Genomic DNA, 22,948 nt, shown 5'->3' with positions numbered 1-22,948 from the left:
TTTCGATGTCAGAAAAGATAGTTCAGTCGCATTCATTCTGGAAATTTCGATGTCAAAGAGACTCCTCGCAGTGGGCGAGCAAATGGCAGAAAGTGGATGATATTCTTGCAAAAGCCGAGCAAGACGGCACGTTACCAGTCGTAGCATCACCAGTGACGTAAACATTCATCCCAAACTGTGTTAAACTGTTTGGGAAACGCTGGCTACAGAAAGAAGCTTGACGTTCGTGTGGCACATGATCTGACTTAAAAAAAAAATATATATATATATATATTCGATGTAATTTCTATCAGTGGATCTCGACTGAAACGAACGAACTCGAGCCATTTTTGAACTGGTGACGAAGAATGGATAACCTATCACAACAATATACGAATAAGATCGTGGTTGAACCGAGGAAATGCTCCACAGTGGCAAAGTGACGCCAAAAGAGGTTATGCTATTCATTTAGTGGGATTGGAAGGGCATCGTGCATCACAAGCTGCTGCCGCCGAGCAGAACGATAGACTTGGATCTGTACTGTCGACAAGTAGCACGACTGCACCTACCAATTCAAAACAAACAGCCAGAACTGGTCAACAGACAAGATGTCATATACCATAGACAACATCAGACGGTATACATCGGAGCAATCCGTCAGAAATTGAGCGAACTTGGCTGGAAGGTTTTAATACATCCACCATATAGACCATGGCACCGTTAGACTCAGCAGAACTCCTGAATGGCGTTTGTTTCAAGGGAGGCCTGTGAAAACCACAGGGCAAAGTTAAAAACAGAATCACATAAGTTGTGTAGCAACGGAATTATGGTGTTGCTGGTAGAATAGCGGAAGGTCATAGAATAAATGGTGTATATGTGGTTTCATAATGTTATTTTCAAATCATAATAAATTTGTTCTTAATTTTGACTTCCAAAGAATTGATTATTTTTAGACAACCGATTCCTAGTATGATATCGACAAGCAATACTGTTTCCTTGAAAATTCCCTCGTAGCTATAAGATTAACGTTTGCGCCTTCGACACGGGAAACTTGGATTTGATTTTTTGTTGGAGATAATTTGATTCAGGTCCCGCGTTAGACTGTACGTCACCTTCTTATATAGCCTTGGTGCTGAAGTAAACGCTAAATTTCATATGACCAACCAACGTGTTGCCTTCGACAGCCAGACATTAATGAAGAGTCTCAGCTTCACTAATATTTGTACAGGAATTCAATTAGGATTCCCAAGGCATATAATAGGCGAGTGTTTGTTAATCTTAACAAAATGTGTCAGATTGTATCTGTTTTATTGTTTCTTTTTTATTTCGACTTGCTGTGTAGAATAAAATAGCAAGAGCAAAGCCGCTATCATTCAATAGGGTGCATATCCAATTTTCATAGAAAGAATTACTTATCCCTAAATTTGAAATTATCAAACTAAACACAACAACCAGGACCGTGCCGTGAGCGGGAGGGGGGCGACGGCCCCGGGCGCTGAAGTAAGGGGGCGAAAAATTCGGGAGAAAAAAGGAAAAAGATAGGAAAAATTGCTTTGAATATATGTATGGGGGCGCCGTCGTATACTCTCGCCCGGGCGCTGATTTTCCACGGCACGGCTCTGACAACACACTGAGGAAGACTATGTGATAATTAGACTTCGGATCGATATGCACTAAAAAGCTGCAAAATATGCATGCAAATATGCGCTAAAAATCACGAAAATATGCACTGAAAATATGCAAATATGCACCAATCAAAAGCTAAAGTTAGGTGAGGAATTTTATGTTTAGAGAAAAAAAGTTGTATTACTCGAACTACACATTGTTGGTGTATAACTATGATGCATTCATGCTACAATACACAATTATGTAGTTTTCGGTATTTTCTGGCAAAAACCTGCATTTATCAGTCAAAATATTACTGTACAGCGAGAATGTTCCTTCCGTGTCACGGGTCGTTAAGGGATAGCATTTCAAAGAAGCAATGTTGCTTGCCCATAAATCTGAAATTTGTGTGTCGTTGTTCCCAGGAACACTTTATTTACATTAGACAAGAATTTTATGCCAGGATTCTTCGTGTCTATTGACTTTGTGTTTCAAAGAAATGCTTGTCCGATTGGTTATTGGCGGAGTCTGTTTCGTTATTAAATCAAACAGCTCACAGTCAGTATGTGAAATTAAAATACAAATATATATACACACACACACACACAAAAGAATGCACCAAGTATCTGTGAATAAAGACTAAATATACTCAGAGAAATAAATAAACATTTGTGGCATAAGCATATAATAAAACCTACCTAGCGAAATTGAACAGGACTCGCAAAAATTTCGGTTAAACGTTTTCAAGTTAACGAAGATAGATCTATGCGTTAAAAAGTTAAAGTATAGGCTTATACATATACGAGTAATAGACATAGTGAGGTAAAATAAAATATTGTGCATAGGCCTACCGTATTCTTTTACAGTATTTATTTATGCTACGAATTAATACACATTTAACTTACAATGAACAAAAAACTACCTATGGTTTCAAAGGCCAAGACAAAATATAGATGCTTTGCCCTTTTTAGCGCTCCTCCCTCTACTTTTGGCTCCCTTTTGGTCTATTGTGTATATTATGCTTCTTGTTTCATGTCTCTAGGCCAGCTAAAGAATGAGTTATTGGTATTTGGAAATTACTATGTAAATTGCACTTCGTTCAAATACTCGCACGGTATCTAGGGTCTTATGTGGCGGTGGACTAAGGGTTAGATGTGTAGGGTAACAAGTAAACGAAGACCATTACAGACAATGTAGTTCATATACCTAACCTCTCACAGAATTTTGAAAAGATCTAAAAATTTTCTAAACGCTGCATTTCCGTTAACATCCGTTGTTAACAATATATTTTAACATCCGTTGTTTGCAACACAGGTTCTGCCTAATCCAGAGAATTTAACACATTTATTTACCTTTAAATTCATGAAACCGTGAAATATTTCCATTTAATAAGGGGCCTGCTGAAGGCAGTTTTTACTGTATTAAAAGCCTGTATTCAAAAACCTTATGGTCTTGTTTAAAAGAAAATAAATCCACTTAATAGTAATTTTTGTATCCAATTATGTGTAAACCCTAAAATATTTTCTTCTAGCGTAACATTGTCCGTTTCAAACAGCAATAATTTACAATGTACAATATTGATACTTTAGATGGAATAAAGTGATTTGAGCGAGGCATGTAGCATGAATGGAAAAAAGGTAAAGTTATCGAAATCATAATAGAAGACTTAGTAGGAAAGTTACTTTTGAGAGACCGAGGTGCGTATCAAAGCAACACAAGCTTATATTTAAATACTCTCATAAACTTCTTAAAGGAAAATTTGGGAACTTATCTCCTTATCTCAGAACTGGTGTGACAAGTTTTAGATTTTGTAAAGCAAATATTTTAATTAATTATAGCTCAATTTCAAAAGGATTATTCATTTCTTCCCGAAATACATTTTTCAACAGTTTCTTTGGGATGAACTCTATCTTCCTGAAAAAAAAAAAAAGCCACATCTGGGTTGTTTCATAGTTGTATAAACTCCTTGCGAGTTTAATTTGCTCAGAATTTTGTCCATTTTTCTCCATCCAAGGAAAAATTTTGCACCATTCAAATTAATAAAGAAGGGCCATTTCAAAATTTCGTCCATTTCGATCACCTGTACTGTGTCGTCTTCAAATTCGACTTTTAACTAGTTCAGAATTTTGTCCAATTTTTGTCCATTTTGTCCACCCAACAAAGAATTTTGTAGCATTCAAATGAACGAGGGAAGACATTTCAAAATTTCGGGTCCTTCTATCGCCTGTAGTGCGACTATCAATTTTGAATTTTAACTAGCTCAGAATTTTGTACAATGTTTGCCATTTTTATACACCTAAGAACAAATTTTATGCCATTCAAATAATCGAGGGAGGACCATTTCAAAATTCAGCCACATCGATCACCTGTAGTGCGACAACTCTGTTGGAATTTTAACAAGCTTAAACTTTTGTTCAATTTTTGTGCATTCATGTACCACCAACAAAACATTTTCTACCATTAAAATAAACAAGGGAGTGTCATTTCAAAAATTGGCCACTTCGATTATCTGTAGCATGGCATCTTCAAATTCGAATTTTAATTAGCTTAGAATTGTGTCCAATTCCCGTACTTATTTGACCAATAACATTTGTACCATTTAAATTAATAAAGGAGGGCATTTTAAAATTTTGGCCATTTCGATCACCAGTAATGTGACGTCTTTAAATTCGAATTCTAACTAGCTTAGAATTTTCTTTTTTTGTACATTTTTGTACCACTAGATAGTTGAAATTGGAATTTGAAAAGGTCTCATTACAGGTGATGTAAGTGGACAAATTTTTAGATGACCGTCCCTGGTTTTTCAATGGTACAGAATTTATTCCTGGTTGTACAAAAATGTTCAAAAATTCGTCACAATCCTGAGCTTATTAAAATTTGTATTTGTAGATGTTGTACTACAGGTGATCAAAGTGACCGAAATTTTGAAATAACCCTCCCCAGTTTATTTGAATGGTACAAAAAATTTTCTTGGATGGACAAAAACTAAGTAAAATTCTGAGCAGACTAAAATTCGAATTTGAAGCTTTCGCAGTGGAGGTGATCGAAGTGACCGAAATCGTGAAGTGGTCCTCCTTTGTTAATTTGAATGGTACAATACTTTTTCTTGGGTGGACAAAAATGGACAAAATTCTGATCAAAATAAAATTCGAATTTGAAGATGTCGCACTACAACTAAATGGACCCAGATTTTCCTTTTGATATTCTTATACTGCTACAGGACCACCAATTTCAAATCCACAAACACACACAACAGTAACAAATTTAACTTCCGAGATGGGTCACGTAGAAATTTTGTTGTAGGTGATTTGACACCGACATTTATATTTTCTTCCAAAAAGGTGACAGTCATGCATCATTACCGGAAGGATAAATCACTCCTCCTTTTCTTACTGTCCTTTCGCATGACCTTGGAAAATATCCTAAACTGACAACAATGAACCATTTAAAGATTTTAAGAGTCTCTTTATATTAGAAACCTGAAATTCCATTTATGAGGAAAGTTGTTGGACGTTAAAAAATATCAATTTAGTACTTTTTTTTTTAATATGCATTGATATGCAATAACGACATAAATATGCATTAACCTCCGAAATATGCAAATATATGCACTATAAAACTCTGCTCTTTTACTTCAAAACACCTAAAACGAATTTCTGTTTACAGAGCATATCAGTATCACATCAGGAAAGAAACATGCAAATATGCAAAAATCCGAAGCCTAGTGATAATACATAAAAAAAAAAACACACACACACACACACACACAATCACGCAACAGTTTCAATACTTAAGAGGAGTAGAAGTTTGATGAAGACACAGTTATTGTGTTAAAACTGTTACGTAATTTGTTATCACATAGTTTTACTTAGTATATTGTTGTCTTTAGTTGACAGTATGGAAACAAGGCCTGATAGAATAGATCTAGAATTATAAATTATGTACCTTTCGGCAAATATATAGGTATAGTGCTTCCCTCATTATAAATCCTTTCAAAAAGCTAACGTAGTTTGTGGAACTACATCCCATCGGTTATCTTCCTCCGTATATGAGTAAGGATTTTTTTTTTTTTTTTTTTTTTTTTGTAATTTACACGATTGCTTTTGCATTTGAGATCCCCCTTTCGGTAGCGAGACTATACGAGACGTGTACCTACAGTTGAACATGGGATCCGATCCACATCGTCCTTCCACAGGGAATCGAACCCGGGTCTCCCACGCCAAAGACGCATTATTAATCACTTCAGCCACAAAGAAGCAGTGGGTGCTTTTGCAATAAGCAGTTTTGTTATAAATGTGTTTTATGTAGTTATAAGTATTACTAAAGTGTTAACACTGACGTATAATACTTTATTTTTGTGTGTTTGCTTTGCAGTATTTCGTTCACTACAAACTTAGTGAACAATATACGGGAATCACAAGTGATTATGCAAGTAATTTTCTACAGTACATTGGTGTAGCAGCCCAGGCGCCTAACCTTTTATTCAACTGGTTGAATATCTTCATACAAATAGGGTAAGAGCAAGTCAATTTTCGATGCTAAAGTTTCACTGTGTATAGATCAAAATTATTTTAAAAGCCGGTAAATAAGTAACACAGAGAAAACTCAGTGATAGTTCAGTGGTGAAGCGTTCGCTATCAATTAGGAGACACGGACTAAATTTCCTATCTGTCCAGTGATAAGCTGTGCATTCCTCTCTCTCCTTTTAAAGAACTATTCTGTTGTAGTTTCATTGTAAAATAGTTTACAGGTGGAATCATGAGTCTTTAAAAATTGTGACAAGTAGGAGATCAGATATGACAAAAGAAAAAATGAATAACAAGTGTGTGCAGAATTACCAAAAAAAGGAAGTCGTAAATAAACAATAATTCACTGTTAATGAATTATCTGAACAATCTATAGTTCACCTGATGAAGTCGATGAAAAAGAAAAAAAAATCTTAACTTCTTACAGTTATGCTTTTTTTCTATTCTTTTAGTTTTACTTGATATCTTTGAAGTGTAAGTACAGTGCGCGGCATAGAAAATGTTACAAAAAAGTTTAAGTCCAATTACTAACAAACTCTTGCGCCGTGTGCTTATGCATTCAGAAACACATGTCTCGATCGAATCATTGAATGACACTCATTTCCGTCAGTAGTTTTTTAGAACTCTGCGCCCGCATTACTGACTTCGGAAAGCACAAAACATACTGCTGTGATTGACAATTTCCGTAGATTTTAGAAGGCCTAGTTTGATGAGGTCTTTGGAGAAGGGAAAGAATACAAATAAAGGCGTTTGTGAAGCTATAGGAACATTTTGTTACACTTTTTAAATTCAGGTTCTACAAATTCATTTCAGAACAAACGAATAAAAGGGTCGGTTTTAGACCTATAAAACTTGTAAACACGGTTCATGTTTTTTCCATCTGAATGGAAAGAGTATATTACCGTCACACAGACTGCTTTAGTAAAGGAGAGGAGAAGAAGAAGTTGAATTGAATACCAGGAGCACTTACTCGATCGAGACGTGTGTTTGTGAATGCATAAGCACACGACGCAAGAATTTGTTAGTAATTGTACCTAAACTTCTTGTATCATTTTCTGTGCCGCGAACTGTACAATACTTTTGTATAAGAAGCACTGTAGGCATAAGAAAGAAAGTTTTCGAGTGGAGACTGTTCCTGATTTTGTATCCTTATTTTGTCATGAGACTGATTCTTTATCGGTGTTATTTAAGAGTTGATGTTATACTTAAAATTGAACAGATCCAAACCTTGCAAATGTTTTGTTTTTGCATGGTTAACAACGTGCTTTAAAAATGATGTTGATCTGGGTATTTGTTATTTTTCAGGGGTAGTCTGACGGTGAGAATCGTGTGGAGTATATTCATTGAAGTACTTATATTTATATTCACCGTTGTTCTAGCAATGGTGGACTCGTCAGGTTGGCCAGGAATATTTTTTTGGGTAACGCAAGTCACTGTGGTCATTCTCAATAGTAAGTATGAATAATTTCTTTTACTTTCTGTGATTATTTATTTATTAACATTCATGGAGAGGAGGATACTATTTGGCATGAGTTAAATATCACCAGAAAGTTAGAATAGTTTAAAAATTGAAGTCCACGAGGTAGAGACAAAATTAGTAACATTGTAGTTTTAGATGTGTTTTCTCAATCATCAAGCATTAAGAAAACATATATACTAAGGTTAATTTTTAAATGCAAAGAATACATTGTAATTAGTGTTTCTCACAGTTAACAAATTGTACGAAGGCGATTCAGAAAGTAATGCCTCCATAGTGTTACCTTTATATATATATTTGACATATAGCACCGATACAGGTATCAGTGGAAATATCGCAGTGTCAGCTACAAATGATGGCATCATTTTTTTAAACATAGTCCCCATTACGTTCAACATACTTGCGCCTACGCGAAAAAAGGTTTTTCATGCTGTCAGTGAAGAATTATGGTGACTGCTAGCGACACCATTGCTGAACTGTGCTTCCATCTCCGCGTCACAACTGTAGCGTTGTCCCTTAAGGTGATCCTTAAGTTTAGGGAAGAGACAAAAGTTGCAGGGTGCAAGATCCGAACAAGAAAAAGACCTGATGATTCTCTAATTGCTGGGAGATTTTTATTACGTCAGATAACTGATGTCTAAGGACTACGTCTAGTCGGATAGGTTATTGTTGTGTGGTCGAATGAAAGATGAGTGGTCTCACAAACGAAGAAATTTTGCAGGAACTTATTTTAGAGGAACTGGAATAACATGGACGCGGATATAGGAGTGACAAGTTTAAAGCCCTTGTACACAAAAGATGAAGAGTGCACTTATTGCATAAGTATTGCAATGCACACTTATATATTAAAGTTCGCAAAAATATCAATTTGTTATGAAAAACTGATAGTCAAGCTATATTTCCTGAAAGTGAAAGCGAGATTTAATGTTTATGAAATTTATGTACTCACTTATTGTTAATATAGAGATGAATCCCTTGTACCTAAATGGGAAATCATTAAGAAAATATTGCGTGAAAGTATTGATTATGCCCAAGCAGTAGGTTTCAAACAAGAATTACAAAATAATGCTCGAAGAAACAAGAAAAAAGTCAAGAGGTCAAAATGACCCCCCAAATGCAATAACGTAGAAAAATTTCCAAATGAATCTAAAGGTTAAGTCTATGGTTGTTAATCATTATAATTATAGCATCGTAATCCTCCTTCTCAAAGCTCGTTCAATTATTATGATATTCTAGACTTGGTAGTTTGCAACATTGCAATATGTGGCGAGAATATTCCACCCACACTTGCATCAAAATTCCCAGCCCCTGTTTACAATCAGTACAACACATTTCTGTCGCCTTATCATGAAAACACCGCTGTCCAGCGAACTTAACGGTCTTTGCTTTCTCTGTTTATTGTTTACAATACAAACTGAAACTTCTCAATATTGCCAGACATACAAGGTTTTCGCACACTTTCGAACAAGAACACTTGTACAAAATTGAGTGGGCATTAGATGTAAGATTGTATTACATAATAACTAACTCGATTTCTTATAACGTTAATGTTTCAGTCATCTCAAAAGTAACAATTTATGTAGTAATAGTAATTTGTTCTTGACGGTGCAGAAGTAGGGACATTCGGTTCGACGATTCATGTGCCTAACAACCATGAATTAACCATGTAGGTTTGAGAAGCTAGATTTTGACACTCACACTACAATTGTTGTTTGTAAACAATTTTCCATCCTAGAGTGAACGGACAATAGTAAGGTGCTGTCACCTAAGGAGAAACAGTAAAACTAACTCGTGCCTTGCATCGACTAAAAAAATCTCATTATCTCCAAGATTAACACTACTCTTAATAAAAGATACATTTTCGTGACATCTACATGGGTGTCACTGGAACACGAGCGGTTAATGATTTGGAATTGTCTAAAAGTAAATAAGTGTGTAATACATAAATTCTAGTTTCAAGTTATTCTGATAGGAAAGTAATTCGTTACCTATTTTGCTTTTTTAAATAATAGTTGAATTTCTTCTAATACGAATGGTGATTTATTTCCAGTGGCAAATGGCATTTATCAAAATACAGTGTATGGAATGGCTGCTAAGTTGCCTTTCAAGTACACAGGGGCTGTCGTATTAGGATCGGTAAGTTTCTACAATTATACATCAACAAAGAGTTATGCCGTACGTAGTAATAACAATAGTCTTGTAGTTTTATTATTATGTATCAACCCCCAGTGGTAGGCATTTAAGTGTCATTGCAAGAAAATTCGCAGCAATTTTTTAAAAAAATATATTATAAAGCAAAAAGCATTAGGTATTATTAAGATATAGAACATGATGTTCTAAAAACGTAAAAAGTGTTATAAAATAGGGTGGTAAGAGAATCGATTTTTTTTTCTGCTGAGAGTTCCTTTGTGTTCGAGGCTGTATTACCTCAAGTTTTAATATTTATTTTCGTTTTACAATTATTTTAAAACCATTAAATGGCACAAATTTTATTTGGAGTTAATCTTAAGTACTGCTTTAATAAGTTTTTGGATATAACGTGTGCTTTAGACTGCAGCAATTTTTATAATGCCGAGCACCGTTCGGCCTTCAGCGTAGGAGACCCCGATGGGAATTCATTTGGTTGGAAGCTAAGTTTATGCCTCATACAGCTTCGGTGCTGAAAAAGAGTGGGTTCATATAAATAGTGTCCAAACCATCCAACGTCGTACAAATACGTTGCAGTCCATTGAAGGTGCTTATTATTCCAAGACACGGTTTTCCCACTTTCCATAATTTTGAACAAAGAAAAGTTATGTTATTAAATATATTAATATACAGTACAAGCCGAAAGTTTAAGATCATCTCGGATTTAGGTAAGACCCTACTGTGGAGTCTCTGGAACCTCATGTGAACAATTGTCACTGGTAGGATTGGCAATACCAAGCACTACGCTTACATTGAGTAACACTATGATCACATAAGGGCGTATACAGGTCGTTGTAAATATTTCAAAATATAGTCACTTTTGACTGTTAATCATTAACGTATCAACAAGCTAGAAAGAACTCAGAATATTCACAAATTGTTACCGTTTATATTTATGTTCTGCATTGTCCCCCTATGAATATCTTTCAAATAAAACCAAAATACTGTCTCATCTTCCAGCCCTTTCTTTACATTATGCGATATTTATTACAAAATGCCTTTTTCGATGTCCATTTTAAGAAATATAATGAGACATATAATAGGGTTCCTACTGGTCAGGGAAATGAGGAAAAATGGTGAAAATTTATAAAATATATTTTTTCTAATATTAATTGTACACGAATTTCAGCTTAGCCAACCATTATAATACTTTTTTTTTGTTTGTTTGTTTGTGGGAGATTTCTCCAGATCAATAGGAACCCTGTATAATCTACAGTATCTCTCAGACCACAATCCAACTGCCCTCAAATTTTATGCTTTGGGTAGGAGAACCTATGATGCACCGCTGCGCGAAGTTAATGTACCAAATAGAAGGTCCACAGTAGAGGTTGACTCAATTCCGAGGTGATCTTTTGATTGGTACTGTATACTAGTTGGGAAGAAAAAAAAAAATAGTTTTCTGTAAATTACCCATAGTGAAAAAATTCGTTTTCAAAGCAATTACGACAAACTTGGCATGAATGAAAGCCACCTCTAAAACAGTGGATACTTTAGAAGTACCGGTAACTTCAAAATAAAACTTAGTGAAGTACGTAAAGAAATTATATTCGTCGATTTTCCGGTATTTTAAAAATTGAAAAAGTGGGAATGTGATTAACGAGCACTTTTAATGACTATTTATTGTTATTTACTTAATTAAATATCAGATAATTTAAGAAGTATTGAGCCTTTTGCGCATGAATAGCGTTAGTGTGTCTGATCTCAGAGTATATGAACCGAGACCGGATCATTCGACAGTGAACAACTAGAGCTAGTAGATGTACAAATGTTGGAATTCTTATAATCTGAAAATAAGTGAACTTCCCCGCGAAATTGTGATACATTTTACAGTTGTATTTCGATAAAGAAGCAAGTGCTGCGCAGGCCGTCAAGAAACTTGTTCTGTTATGGTTAAGATACATTATCAAAGCAACTATCAAAAGATAGTTTTGTCGCTTTGATGTTCAAGACGCTTCTTGTAGTTGGCGACTAATCATGGTAAAAGTGAATGCTATTTTGGCAAGAGTCGAGTAAAACTGGTACGTAAGCAGTCATCACATCACATCAGGTCTCATTTGGCTCAGTGGTAGAGCATTCACCTCTGGTGCATCGGGTCCCTGGTTCGATCCCAGATCGCGCCAAGTGGTCTTCGTGTGGACAAACGCCGTGTTCGTGGGTTCTTTCTTGTTTCTCCCGTTTCCTTCCTCTTTATTCGTTCCACCATTTCATTCATTTCTCATCATCACCGTCTCCTTTACCCCACACAGCATAATCCTGGGACGTAAAACTCGAAGATTTTTTTATCTTCACATCAGATCATTACATCGCCAACAGGGTGTCTATCGGTCACGAAAGTCATGAAAAAGTCACGAAACCAGAAAACGGTCACGTAAGTCAAGAAAAAGTCACGAAATTTAGCTTTTGGGTCACGAATGTTTTTATCTGTGGACATATAAGTGTAGATAGGAAAATTTTGTTCTATAAAACGTCCAAATTCACCATCAAAAATGTTTCTGGTTGGTTTTAGATGCTACCAAATCGCAAACAAATCACGCTTCTATCACATGCATGAAAATTCGGCCCAATTCGCGCCCAAATTCTCTCTTGAGAATGTTACTAAATTTTACGGTTTGGAAAGGAAAAGGTCACGGAAAAGTCACGAAATTTCATTTTCGAATTTTAGTAGACACCCTGGCCAATGACCTAAACATTCATCCTAAACAATGTTAAACTATTTGAAGAAAGCTGGCTACAAGAAAGAAGCTCGACGTTTGTGAATCAAATGATCTGACTCAAAAACTCATATTCGATCAAATTTCTGTCTGCGAATCCCGACTGAAACGTAACAAACTCGAACCATTTCTGAAGCGGCGGATCACAAGTGATGAAAAGTGGATAATCCCAACGGCAACAGTGTCGGAGAAATATATATATTTCACTATACAACATTTTAGTTAGGCAAAAGGTAGATTATTCATATGTAGTATGGAAGTCGGTAACTGTTAAGATATTTACAGATGTTAGAACAAATACAGATAAAAAGAATACACATACATACGGTGTATCAAAAGTCTGGGGCCATAGGCCAACTATAAGTAAAAATAAGAAAAAATGTACAAAGACGGAAGTTGTTGGAAGTAGGTGATTTTCAATCTAAAATAGTGGAATATTTTCAGTCGCACAAGCCGTTTGGGCCCCACATCGGTAAGGCACCTTCTGTTAAATGAAAAAAACGAACATTTCCATTGTAGCCGGCTGTTTGAACAGAACGTAAGGGGATGCAAAAATTACACGGAAACGTTCATATTGTTATGTGAAGGAAGCTGAAACGCATCCAATCTATTTCCCACAATGCTGTATTGTTGGTACGGTGAGGGTCGAAAGGAACAGCCTGCTGAATTGGCTACGTTGCTTTTTTATTTAATACTAGCTGAATACCCGTTCTTTGAACAGGGAGAATACGTTTCATTTTGGACATGAAGGACAGAATTCAGATTTAAACGGTATCAGAAGTGTCACTGTTCGTCTCAGCGACCCCGAAAACTATGTAATCGATACTAATATAGGTTATTTTCGATCATTTTTATATATCTCCCTCTCCCCCAACTTGCAGTACTGAATTTGGATTTAAACGGCATCGGAAGTGTCACTGTTCATCTCAGCAACCCCGGTCAATTTGATCATTTTTAAATATCTCATCCTCCCCCTCCCCTGAGTTGCACCGTCAAACTGAAATGATAAAAACCATCCCAGGCCCGAACCTCATCTATGTTCGATCAGTGGTTCAAAAGTTATTAAGTCACAAACATATTCATTTTCATTTTTATTTATGTAGGTCAGTAGTGTTCAACCTAATTTCCTATCACGATCCTCATTTTATCACATCTTCTTGCCAGCGACCCCGTACAATTTCTGGTTTGTAATACTCTTGTGTGAGATTTTTAATATACCTATTGCAGAGATCTCACGATATACATCTATTTATATTTCTATAACAGTAGGAGCCATTTCTTGTATATAGTTTATACAGTAATTTCCCTAGAAGCGAATGGTATCTGCCGCTTTAAAAGTAATAATTGCATTTGCTACATCGTACTTGTGCGAAATTGGTTTCTCTTTCATGGCAAGCATCAAAACGAAGACAACAAATCGCTTATCAGTTGAAAATGACTTGATAATGTGCATGCCGAAATTTAAACTGGATATTGCCGCACTAGTGAAATCACACCAAGTATCTCATTAGTTTTCAATTTTAATTGTATTTCAATATAGGGTTTGTTTTGCATTTGTATTTTTCTAGTATTTCAATATGAATTTCTCATTGGATTTACGATAATTTGTAATTTGATAACTTTCCTGAAGTTTCGATGGAAGACATGTGGGTAGATGTTCTGAGTGCAAAATTAATATACATGAACAATTGTGATAGATTTGTCTTAACAAGAATTATATATTTAAAAAGTTAATGTAAGCAGTTTGAAGAGCTGCTCTGTAAATAATACGTTTCGTTGATTCTTACGAAGTGCCCCTCTCTTAAGTTGTAAGTATAAATTAAAATTTACATACTAAGTAGGGATATCACACTTAATTGGTAGATAATAATTGTGAATTTTGTCGATGTATTGTTGCTAATTGTAATATTAGTGCTGTTAAAGGCGAATATTCAAGTAATTTCTTCTTCGAATATTCGGACATTCAAAAATGAAGAAGTATCTATTATTTTTTTGTTTGTTATCTATTAGTTTTATATATATTGGAAAGAAATATTTGAAGTGTTGACAATTTAATTCACGAACTTAGCTGTGAAACGAAAAGTTTGCATCCCTACACACTATTGGCTAGAGTGACTTTCAAAGTATTGCACTTGGCTAGACGGCTATGTCACTACCAGAAACATTCCAGGAAATCGTTTCCCCGAATGCTGAACGGTCAAGTGGATGTCTGAAATATTTTCAAATTCGTGACCTTTCAAGGAGTTCTTAATTTTGAAAACAGACAATAGTCGTTTTGATACTAAGTCAAGGGAATACGGTGGATGTTCACATTTGTAAGTAAATTTCTCTGCTAAAAACCGGTCAATACTTTCTCTCGCACAATATTCCTCTGTGATTTTCCCACAGCAGTCACGCAGACACCTATTTCCTCAGCTGCTCGATGAAGACTGAATTAATTGTGTAGAGACCCGATCGAGCGCATATTCAATCATGTCAGAATACAGTCTAGTACGAATGACAAAAGCTACTCCGGGATTAAGTTGTCTCACATCGTATGTCTTGTGTGATCCCAAGATTGCATTTCCTAAGTGGAAAATTAATATTGTTTATTTTTTTTGTTTGTTTCAGAATGTTAGTGGAACGTTCACTGCCATTATAAACATCCTCTCAATTGCAATGGCGCCAAACTCTCGGACAGCAGCTATTTATTATTTCATTACTGCCTTGTTTGTACTACTCGCTTGTTTTGATACTTATTTTGCACTACCTCTAAACGTAAGTAAACATTTTCCTCAGTAAGGTTTAGCATAGTTTGCTGGATGACAGAGAGAATGATATAATCAGCAGCATTCACATATTAAAATATAAGGGTGATCAGAAACTAAGGTTACAAGGTCGATATTTCTAGAGTTTCGTCTGCTACAGAAGAATGAGGAGTGAGCGGTAATTTTATTACATGGAGTTGGCAACTATAAAGTTTTAACTACCCGCCACCTACGACGTTAGTTGTAGGTAAACACAAAATGGCAACTCTTTTAAAAAACTGGTCTCGTGAAGAAGTCCGCTCAGTTATTCGATTTCTGTGGGTGAAACGTAACTGCGACTGAAATTCACCGATAGCTAGTAGAGGTTTACGGTCAGGACTTCTCACTGAAGTCGTCATCTTCCTTCAGAACAACGAGCGCCCGCATACAGCCCAGAAGACCACCACACTGTTGAAGCAATTTCACTGGGATATCATTGACCACCCTCCCTACAGCCCGGACCTCGCTCCAAGCGACTTTCACCTGTTCCTGCACTTCAAGGAGCATCTAGGAGGTCGTCGCTTCGCTTAAGACAATGAGGTGAAACATTTCGTGACGACGTGGCTGAACACGCAAGGACAGGATTTTTACCAGAAAGGAATCTTCAAACTTTCCCACGATGCGACAAGTGCCTCAACCGATATGGAGATTATGAAAAAAAAAAGAAAAAAAAACTAATTTATGTATTATCTGTTGGCTATATTGATTGTACAAAATAATATATACACGTTACACTGCATGCTTTGTAAACTTACTTTCTGATCACTCTTCATATAATTAAGTTTAGAAGACCATAAGAGTTTAAACTATCTTGTATTTGACGATATTCCTGCAACAGCATAATGGATTTTTCATACAGCATTACAGAAAACACACGGAATTCGTTGTTCAAATAATTTTTCCGTTCACTTTATAATTTGCCCTTTAAAAATGATCTTTTGCAATTGTATTGAAAACGGGGTTCAAGAATTTAAATCAAAATAAATAAGTAAATGCATTTAAAAAAATCCAGAAACACTGGAACATTTGAATCATTATTCCTATGCGTGCATGCCACAGCTTTTATTTCAGTGTAGATTACTTTTTCATTAAACATATGACGTTTCGACAGTCATCTATTCAAAAATAATTCATCTATAAATAACCAACACTTGCATAACTTTATTATTATTATTATTATTAGGTAGTATATTTTCGTGAAAATGTGAGAAAATGTATTTGCCAAGTGCCTATCAGGTAAACGATATTATGAAAACTAGTTTTAGAAAAACATAAAACCTCCGTTGCTGAAACTACACAGTGAAACTTTCTTCTTTAGTTACATTTTAATTTGTATGTGCTTACCATAAGAGTCCCATTAGATTTGACAGCTCTTCAAGTTAATATATACTAATGAAAAGAGGAAACAACCGATTTTTTTATACACCAGATCCTCTGCAGGTGCGAATTCTATAATACATAAAGAGTGAAAAAGTTACTGACTGGACCGGGAATCGTACCTGGGGCCTAGAGCGACTAGAGGAACGAACTCAACTGCATTTGATTACGTATCATGTTGTTTAGGTATCCTGTGAACTACTTTTAAAATATTATTATTTAATTTTAATAACTGTGTATTAAAACTATTTTATTTATTACAAACTAAATACAACTATTATTTAAAAAGTAGTTCACAGAATTCCAAGACAACATGATACATAATCAAATACAGTTAAGTTCGCTCCTCTAGTCGCTGCCTTAACTTAGATTTTGAGGGAAATGTTATTCTGGCAACACTGTAATTTCTATGGATGACAACCCTGAAAATTCTTTGGGTTCATATTTTCTGTTGTAGAATAACATTATCTATGATTGTACTAAGTTGCATTTATTATCACCTTTCACTTATGAAAAACAAGCAAAAGAAAAATAGTAAATTCTGTATTATTTTCAGTATGTCAGGCTGTTAAGCAAACAATGTGACGATGGGTGGCAATATACTGGATCACATATTATTATCCAAGCAAAAGACCGTGTGGCTTTCTGGAGTCGTTTATTAGCTGTGCCGCCATCAAGTTACCTTTTAATGTTAGCTTGTAGCCGTATACTGTTTGTGATAACCAGGGCCCGGACTTTTATGTGCTAAAAACTGTAAAATATTTATTTTTTGTGTGTTGAAAAATGGAAAAATATTTTCTAAAAATTAAAAAATATTTAACAAAAAATAACAAGGAAAAGTGTGGGAAAACGCCTAGTATAAGAAAAATAAGTACTGATACTCATCAATAGCTCCTATTCATCAGATGTTGAAATTGCATGCGGGCATTGCAGCGAATAACTAACGTCTTTTCCAAATTGTTCATCGTAAAGCCATGCCTATTGTCACGGAATAATGTTTTATATTGAGAAAAGGAACCTTCTACATCACACGATGTTAACCTCACGCATTTGAAAAGAGGCGTATCACATATTCACACTATCAACTTCACTTGTTTTTCGGCCTTCCAACACTTCAGATATTTTACATAAGGTTTTATAGCCAATATTTTTCTCAAACAAATCCTTAATTTTTTTTCTTCCGACTTCAGCTTTGGAAGCAGAAATAACATTCAGCTTTCTTTCAACGCCTTGTACTTCTTTAACCGAAGTACTCAATAAATCTCCCATAGTTTCTAGTTTATAGAGTGAGTCAAGAAACCGAAATTGGCAGATGTGAAAGTCAAGTCATATTTCAAACCACTGTCACTTACTAAATTTTGAACAATTCCAATGGATGAAGTATCGTCTGGATTTAGTTTAGTTTCTACAGATACAAATGCTTCAAAATTCTCCTCATAATATAGTACTGCATTAAGCCAGATACCCCACCGCGTGATTACAGGTGTAAGAGGCAGTGAAAGATTGGGATTTGTTTCTTTGAAAAGTTCAATTCTAGTTGGCGATTTTACGGAAAAAAAAAATCCATTTGACACTAACTAATCCACCCTAGGATAAAGGGTTCGGATTTTTTCACACAATCGATGTAGAGCGTGTACGACACATGTCACGTGAATCATATTAGAGTAGCATGCAGAAAGAGCTTCACCAGCTTTTCTCATATGAGGAACACCATCAGTCAAAAAAAGCAAAACATTGTCATATTTCACACCATTCTGCAAAGATTCATTGAGTAGCCTGGCAGTTGTCACGCTGCGGTAAAGTTACCCAGCGCTGATAAGCAGAATTTATGAGGACGCTGTTCTTGCAAGTGGAAAGTTGCTTGTAAATGCGATGGATAGATTTATGCAGCCTATTCCTTTCCCGATGTTAATTTCTTTCGAGAGAAAGAAAAAGACAATTCGTTGTGAAAATTGAAATAAAATAACGGAAAATTATTAAAAATATGTACTTATTACAAAAATGTCCAAAATATTTATTTACATAACTTTTTTCAGAAAATATGTATTTTTATGTGAAATAAAATTTGTAATTTACACTTGCAGACTCCTAATTGGGATAACAAACTTTGTTTTGGGCTTGTACGTGTTTGGAAAAAAAAATATATTTTACATACAAATCCGGGCCTTAGTGATAACGAATGGTTCTCTATCCTAGTCTTGTACGAGCACCTTACTTGAAGAACCATTATTGTATAAAAGGTGTACCTATCAAATTAAAGGAGGATCTTGAATAATGACTATTGCTATTCAGTTTTTGTTGCTTGAAATATGGCAATCATGACCAAGAACAAATAAATGGCAGCTAAAGTCCTTCCTGACTAAACAAAAGGAGCTAAAAAGATTGAGCTTAATATTCTTCCCTTTCATAACGATGCTGGAGTACTAGAGTTGGAAAGCCAGAATCTTTAACCATTAATAGAAGGGAAAGCAATGTTAACAGAAAGTGTTCGACCGCTGTGAGTAATAAAACGTCGATATATATAGACGTGTTTATGTGTTCTTGTAGGTAGTAGCTATTAGTAAGTTCCATTTTCCTCCTTTCGTTAGAGATAATCTTGATTAAGTTCACCCGTAATCGTAAGATGTTTGATACACTTTTTATATTGCAATGTAATACTTAAAATAAGTAGTTTTATTAACGTGTCTAATAGTTTGAAACAAATAGTCTTGTGAGTGTGTCTAATGTTTTGAATGTTTCAGAGGTTTTATCGTTACCATGAGCTTCAAGCGCAGAAGGAGCAGGCTGCGAAGAAGAAAGACAACCGAGGCTTGGTCCACTCGACTCCTTACTTCACGATCTTGAAGAAGTGCTTCCCACAATGTTTCAACGTCTTCTTTGTTTTCTTCGTCACACTTAGCATTTTCCCTGCAGTGCATTCAGGTAATGTTCGTCTTAAAGATGCGTAATGATTTGTTCCGATACGTATCATCATCATCATCATCATCATCATCATAATCATAGGTATTCTGCCTTTATTGGCAGGTCACTTGCTGCAGCTGAGAAGCTTCCATGCTCCACGGTCCTCCGCTAACCTTTTCGTCTTCGCGTATGATCTTTCTGTTTTAATATCATCCATTAATTGTAGTCTCTTTCGGCCCCTCCCTCTCTTTCCCGCCACCATACCCTCTAGGACGTCCCTCATAATACAATCTCTTCTTAGGCAATGTCCCAACCAGTTTCTCTTCCTCTTCCTAATAATATCTAAAAGTGTTCTTTTCTCACCCACCATTTCTAACACTCTCTCATTCGTTTTCCGCTCGACCCAACTAATTCTTTCCATTCTTCTCCACACCCACATTTCGAAGGCTTTCAGTCGATTTTCGTCACCTTTACGTAATGTCCACGTTTCCGCCCCATACAGTACAACACTCCACACAAAGCATTTTATGAGTCTTTTTCCCAACTCTTTGTCCAAGGTCCCACAAAACAGACTTTTCTTTCTTTTAAAGGCTTCTTTCGCCATTCCTATCCTTGCTTTTATTTCACGTTCGCATTTCATGTCATTACTAAGAACACTACCCAGGTATCGAAAACTATTCACTTGTTCTATTTTCTCCCCTCCTACTTTTATATTTGACACAGACCCCTTCGTTCCAATCACCATGGCTTTTGTCTTTCTAACATTTATTTTCATCCCATATTCCTCAAAGCCCTTTCTCATTTTTTCTAACATTTTATTGATTTTCTTTTCAGATTCTGCAACAAGCGCCATATCGTCTGCAAATCTTATACATCTAATCATTCTACCTCCTACCGAAATGCCATCATCATCATGTAGGCTCTTTTTTACTGTTTCTTCTAGATAGACATTAAATAGTGTTGGCGAGAGGCAGCATCCTTGTCGAACTCCCCTTCCAATTGCACTCTCTTCCGTCAGTTCTTCCCCTATCCTAACACTTACTTGTTGGTTCATGTATAAGTTTCTTATGAGTCTTCTATCTTTCCATTCCAACCCTATCTTTGTTAGAACTCCCAACAACAATTCCCAATTCACGCGGTCAAAAGCCTTTTCTAGATCAATAAATACAACATACACCTCTTTCCCTTTTTCTATAAATCTTTCACCGATCACCCTTAATAATCCAATAGCATCTCTTGTGCCCTTGCCTCTTCTGAACCCGAACTGCTCTTCCTCAACATCTTTATTTGTTCTTCCATATAACCTTCTGTTCAGTATTCGGAGCAGAATTTTAGCTGCATGAGATATGAGACTAATAGTTCTATAATCCTCACATCCCTTTGGGTTCGATTTCTTAGCCATCGGTATCATGATCGTTTTCAGAAAATCTCTTGGCCATTCTCCTGTTTCATATATTTCACTGCATAGTCGCCACAATTCTTTCTTTCCCTTGTCTCCTATATTTTTAATGAATTCAATTGGAATGTTATCTATTCCTGTTGCCTTTCCATTCCTAATCTCGGATATAGCCTTTTCAAACTCATCCCGAAGAATACTAAATCCTTTATCATCCTCGCCTACTTCATTTTCCACTTCAACATTTAGGCTACACGGTCTATCCCTACTCTCATATAAGTCTTCCACGTATTCTTTCCACCTTCCTATGACCTCATTTCTCTCGCTGACTACCTTCCCATTCTTATTTTCTACTGCCATCATAATACTCCCTTGTTTCCTCCGAAATTCCATAGATTTCACCTTGTACATTTCCTCATATTTCCCAACTCTTTCTAATTCTTCTATGTCCTCGCATTTTCTTTTGTAAAACTCTTCCCTCGCTTTGTCTGTTTCTCTTCGTAATTCATTATTTAACTTTCTGTACATCTTTCTGCCCTCTTATGTATCAACCTGTTTTCACATCTTCCTCTCCCTCATTTTCTGCAACATCTGCTCCGTAACCCATGGTTTCTTAGCAGTTTTGTGTTCGCGGTAACCTACTGCTTCTTCTGCAGCCTGCTGTAAGCAACGTTTAATACTAAATTGTACTTATTAAAAACACATGGATTATAAATTTCACCGTAAACATTTTGACAAAGGGTTATTGCCTCCTTCAGTACATGTTCTTCAGAAAACTAACGTTGCTAGACGATCTGCATCACTTGTAGGGATCCCTGTAATGCGATAACCACTCCGCTACCATCAGTACGTTACTTCATTTGTCAGAGTCTACTTTCTGTGTACTCTTTTGATTCGACAGCGATATCTTTCCGCGTTCACGAGATATTCGGTATTATATCAGCGCCTTCGCCGGTTTCTGAACGCCTCTTACGGTAAAACGGTGCCACTTTCATCCTACGTCCATTATTAATTTTTTGCTTAATTTCATGTCTTGTTGATATCTTATTCAGTATGTCAGTGTATTATAGTACTACCCTGTAGGTGACTTGCTGATATGGATCACCACTCCACAGTTTCTCGTGATCGAAGTAACGCTTGTTACAGTGTACTTTTCCACACTTCTCAACGACTTTACTTCTGAAACTACACTTTTCCTCACTAGTCCATAGGAACTTTTTTGTTTTTATTTTGATGTGAGGAATCACCTCTTACAATTTGTCGAATAGTTCATTAACTCTCTCTCTCATATATATATATATATATATATATATATATATATATATATATATATATATATATATATATATGGGGTGGCCCATTTTAATCTTCCCACAGAAATACCTCAAAAACGGTTGAACATAAATGAACTGAACAAAAACTCAAATAGGAAATACCATAGGGCAAATCGAATGGTAATGTCACGGTGTCCGCCAGGGCCGCTCTTCATGGGGGCCCAGGACCCTACTTTAAAATTTTAAATGGAAACATGAGGTGAGTGAACCCTCATTCGATAGATCTTTAAAAACTAAAACGCGTTGTGGTAAAAGATTTTTCATATTGGTCATCGTATTCAAAATGGCCGCCAAGACGTTACCTGTATCAGATAAAAGTCCAGTACCACTAATATAAGAACGGTTGAACATAAATGAACCAAACAAAAACTCAAATAGGAAATGCCATGGGGCAAATCGAATTATGTTGTCGCGGTGCGAACGGCGGCCCAGGGTCCAACGTAGAAATTTTAAACGAAAATATGCGTCAAGTGATACCTATTTCGATAGATCTTCATACACTAAACAGCGTTGTGGCAAAAGATTGTTCATATGGGTTACCGTTTTCAAAACGGCCGCCAAGACATGGTGCTTGAATCAGACAAAACGTCCAATACCACTAATATGAAAACGTGGTGGCTCAGTGGTAGAGCGTTCACCTATGGTGCTTAGGGTCTCGGGTTCGATTCC

General features: G+C 35.9%; 1 protein-coding gene across 3 annotated transcripts in view; it reads left to right on the top strand.

Moving 5' to 3' along the window:
• LOC145666957 (equilibrative nucleoside transporter 1-like) overlaps positions 1-22,948 on the top strand; it is a 213,940-nt gene that overhangs the window by 178,096 nt on the left and 12,896 nt on the right. For all 3 annotated transcript variants that reach the window (XM_081734585.1, XM_081734586.1, XM_081734584.1), the window contains 5 exons: positions 5,959-6,098; positions 7,416-7,561; positions 9,638-9,723; positions 15,096-15,242; positions 19,390-19,570. In XM_081734585.1, coding sequence (XP_081590711.1) covers positions 5,959-6,098; positions 7,416-7,561; positions 9,638-9,723; positions 15,096-15,242; positions 19,390-19,570 — 700 coding nt within the window. The remainder of the gene's footprint in view (positions 1-5,958; positions 6,099-7,415; positions 7,562-9,637; positions 9,724-15,095; positions 15,243-19,389; positions 19,571-22,948) is intronic.

This window comes from Thermobia domestica, chromosome 12 (genome assembly GCF_964235325.1).
Source record: "Thermobia domestica chromosome 12, izTheDome1.hap1.1, whole genome shotgun sequence".
NCBI classification, from domain to species: domain Eukaryota; kingdom Metazoa; phylum Arthropoda; class Insecta; order Zygentoma; family Lepismatidae; genus Thermobia; species Thermobia domestica.
This window is presented reverse-complemented; position numbering and strand designations above follow the sequence as displayed.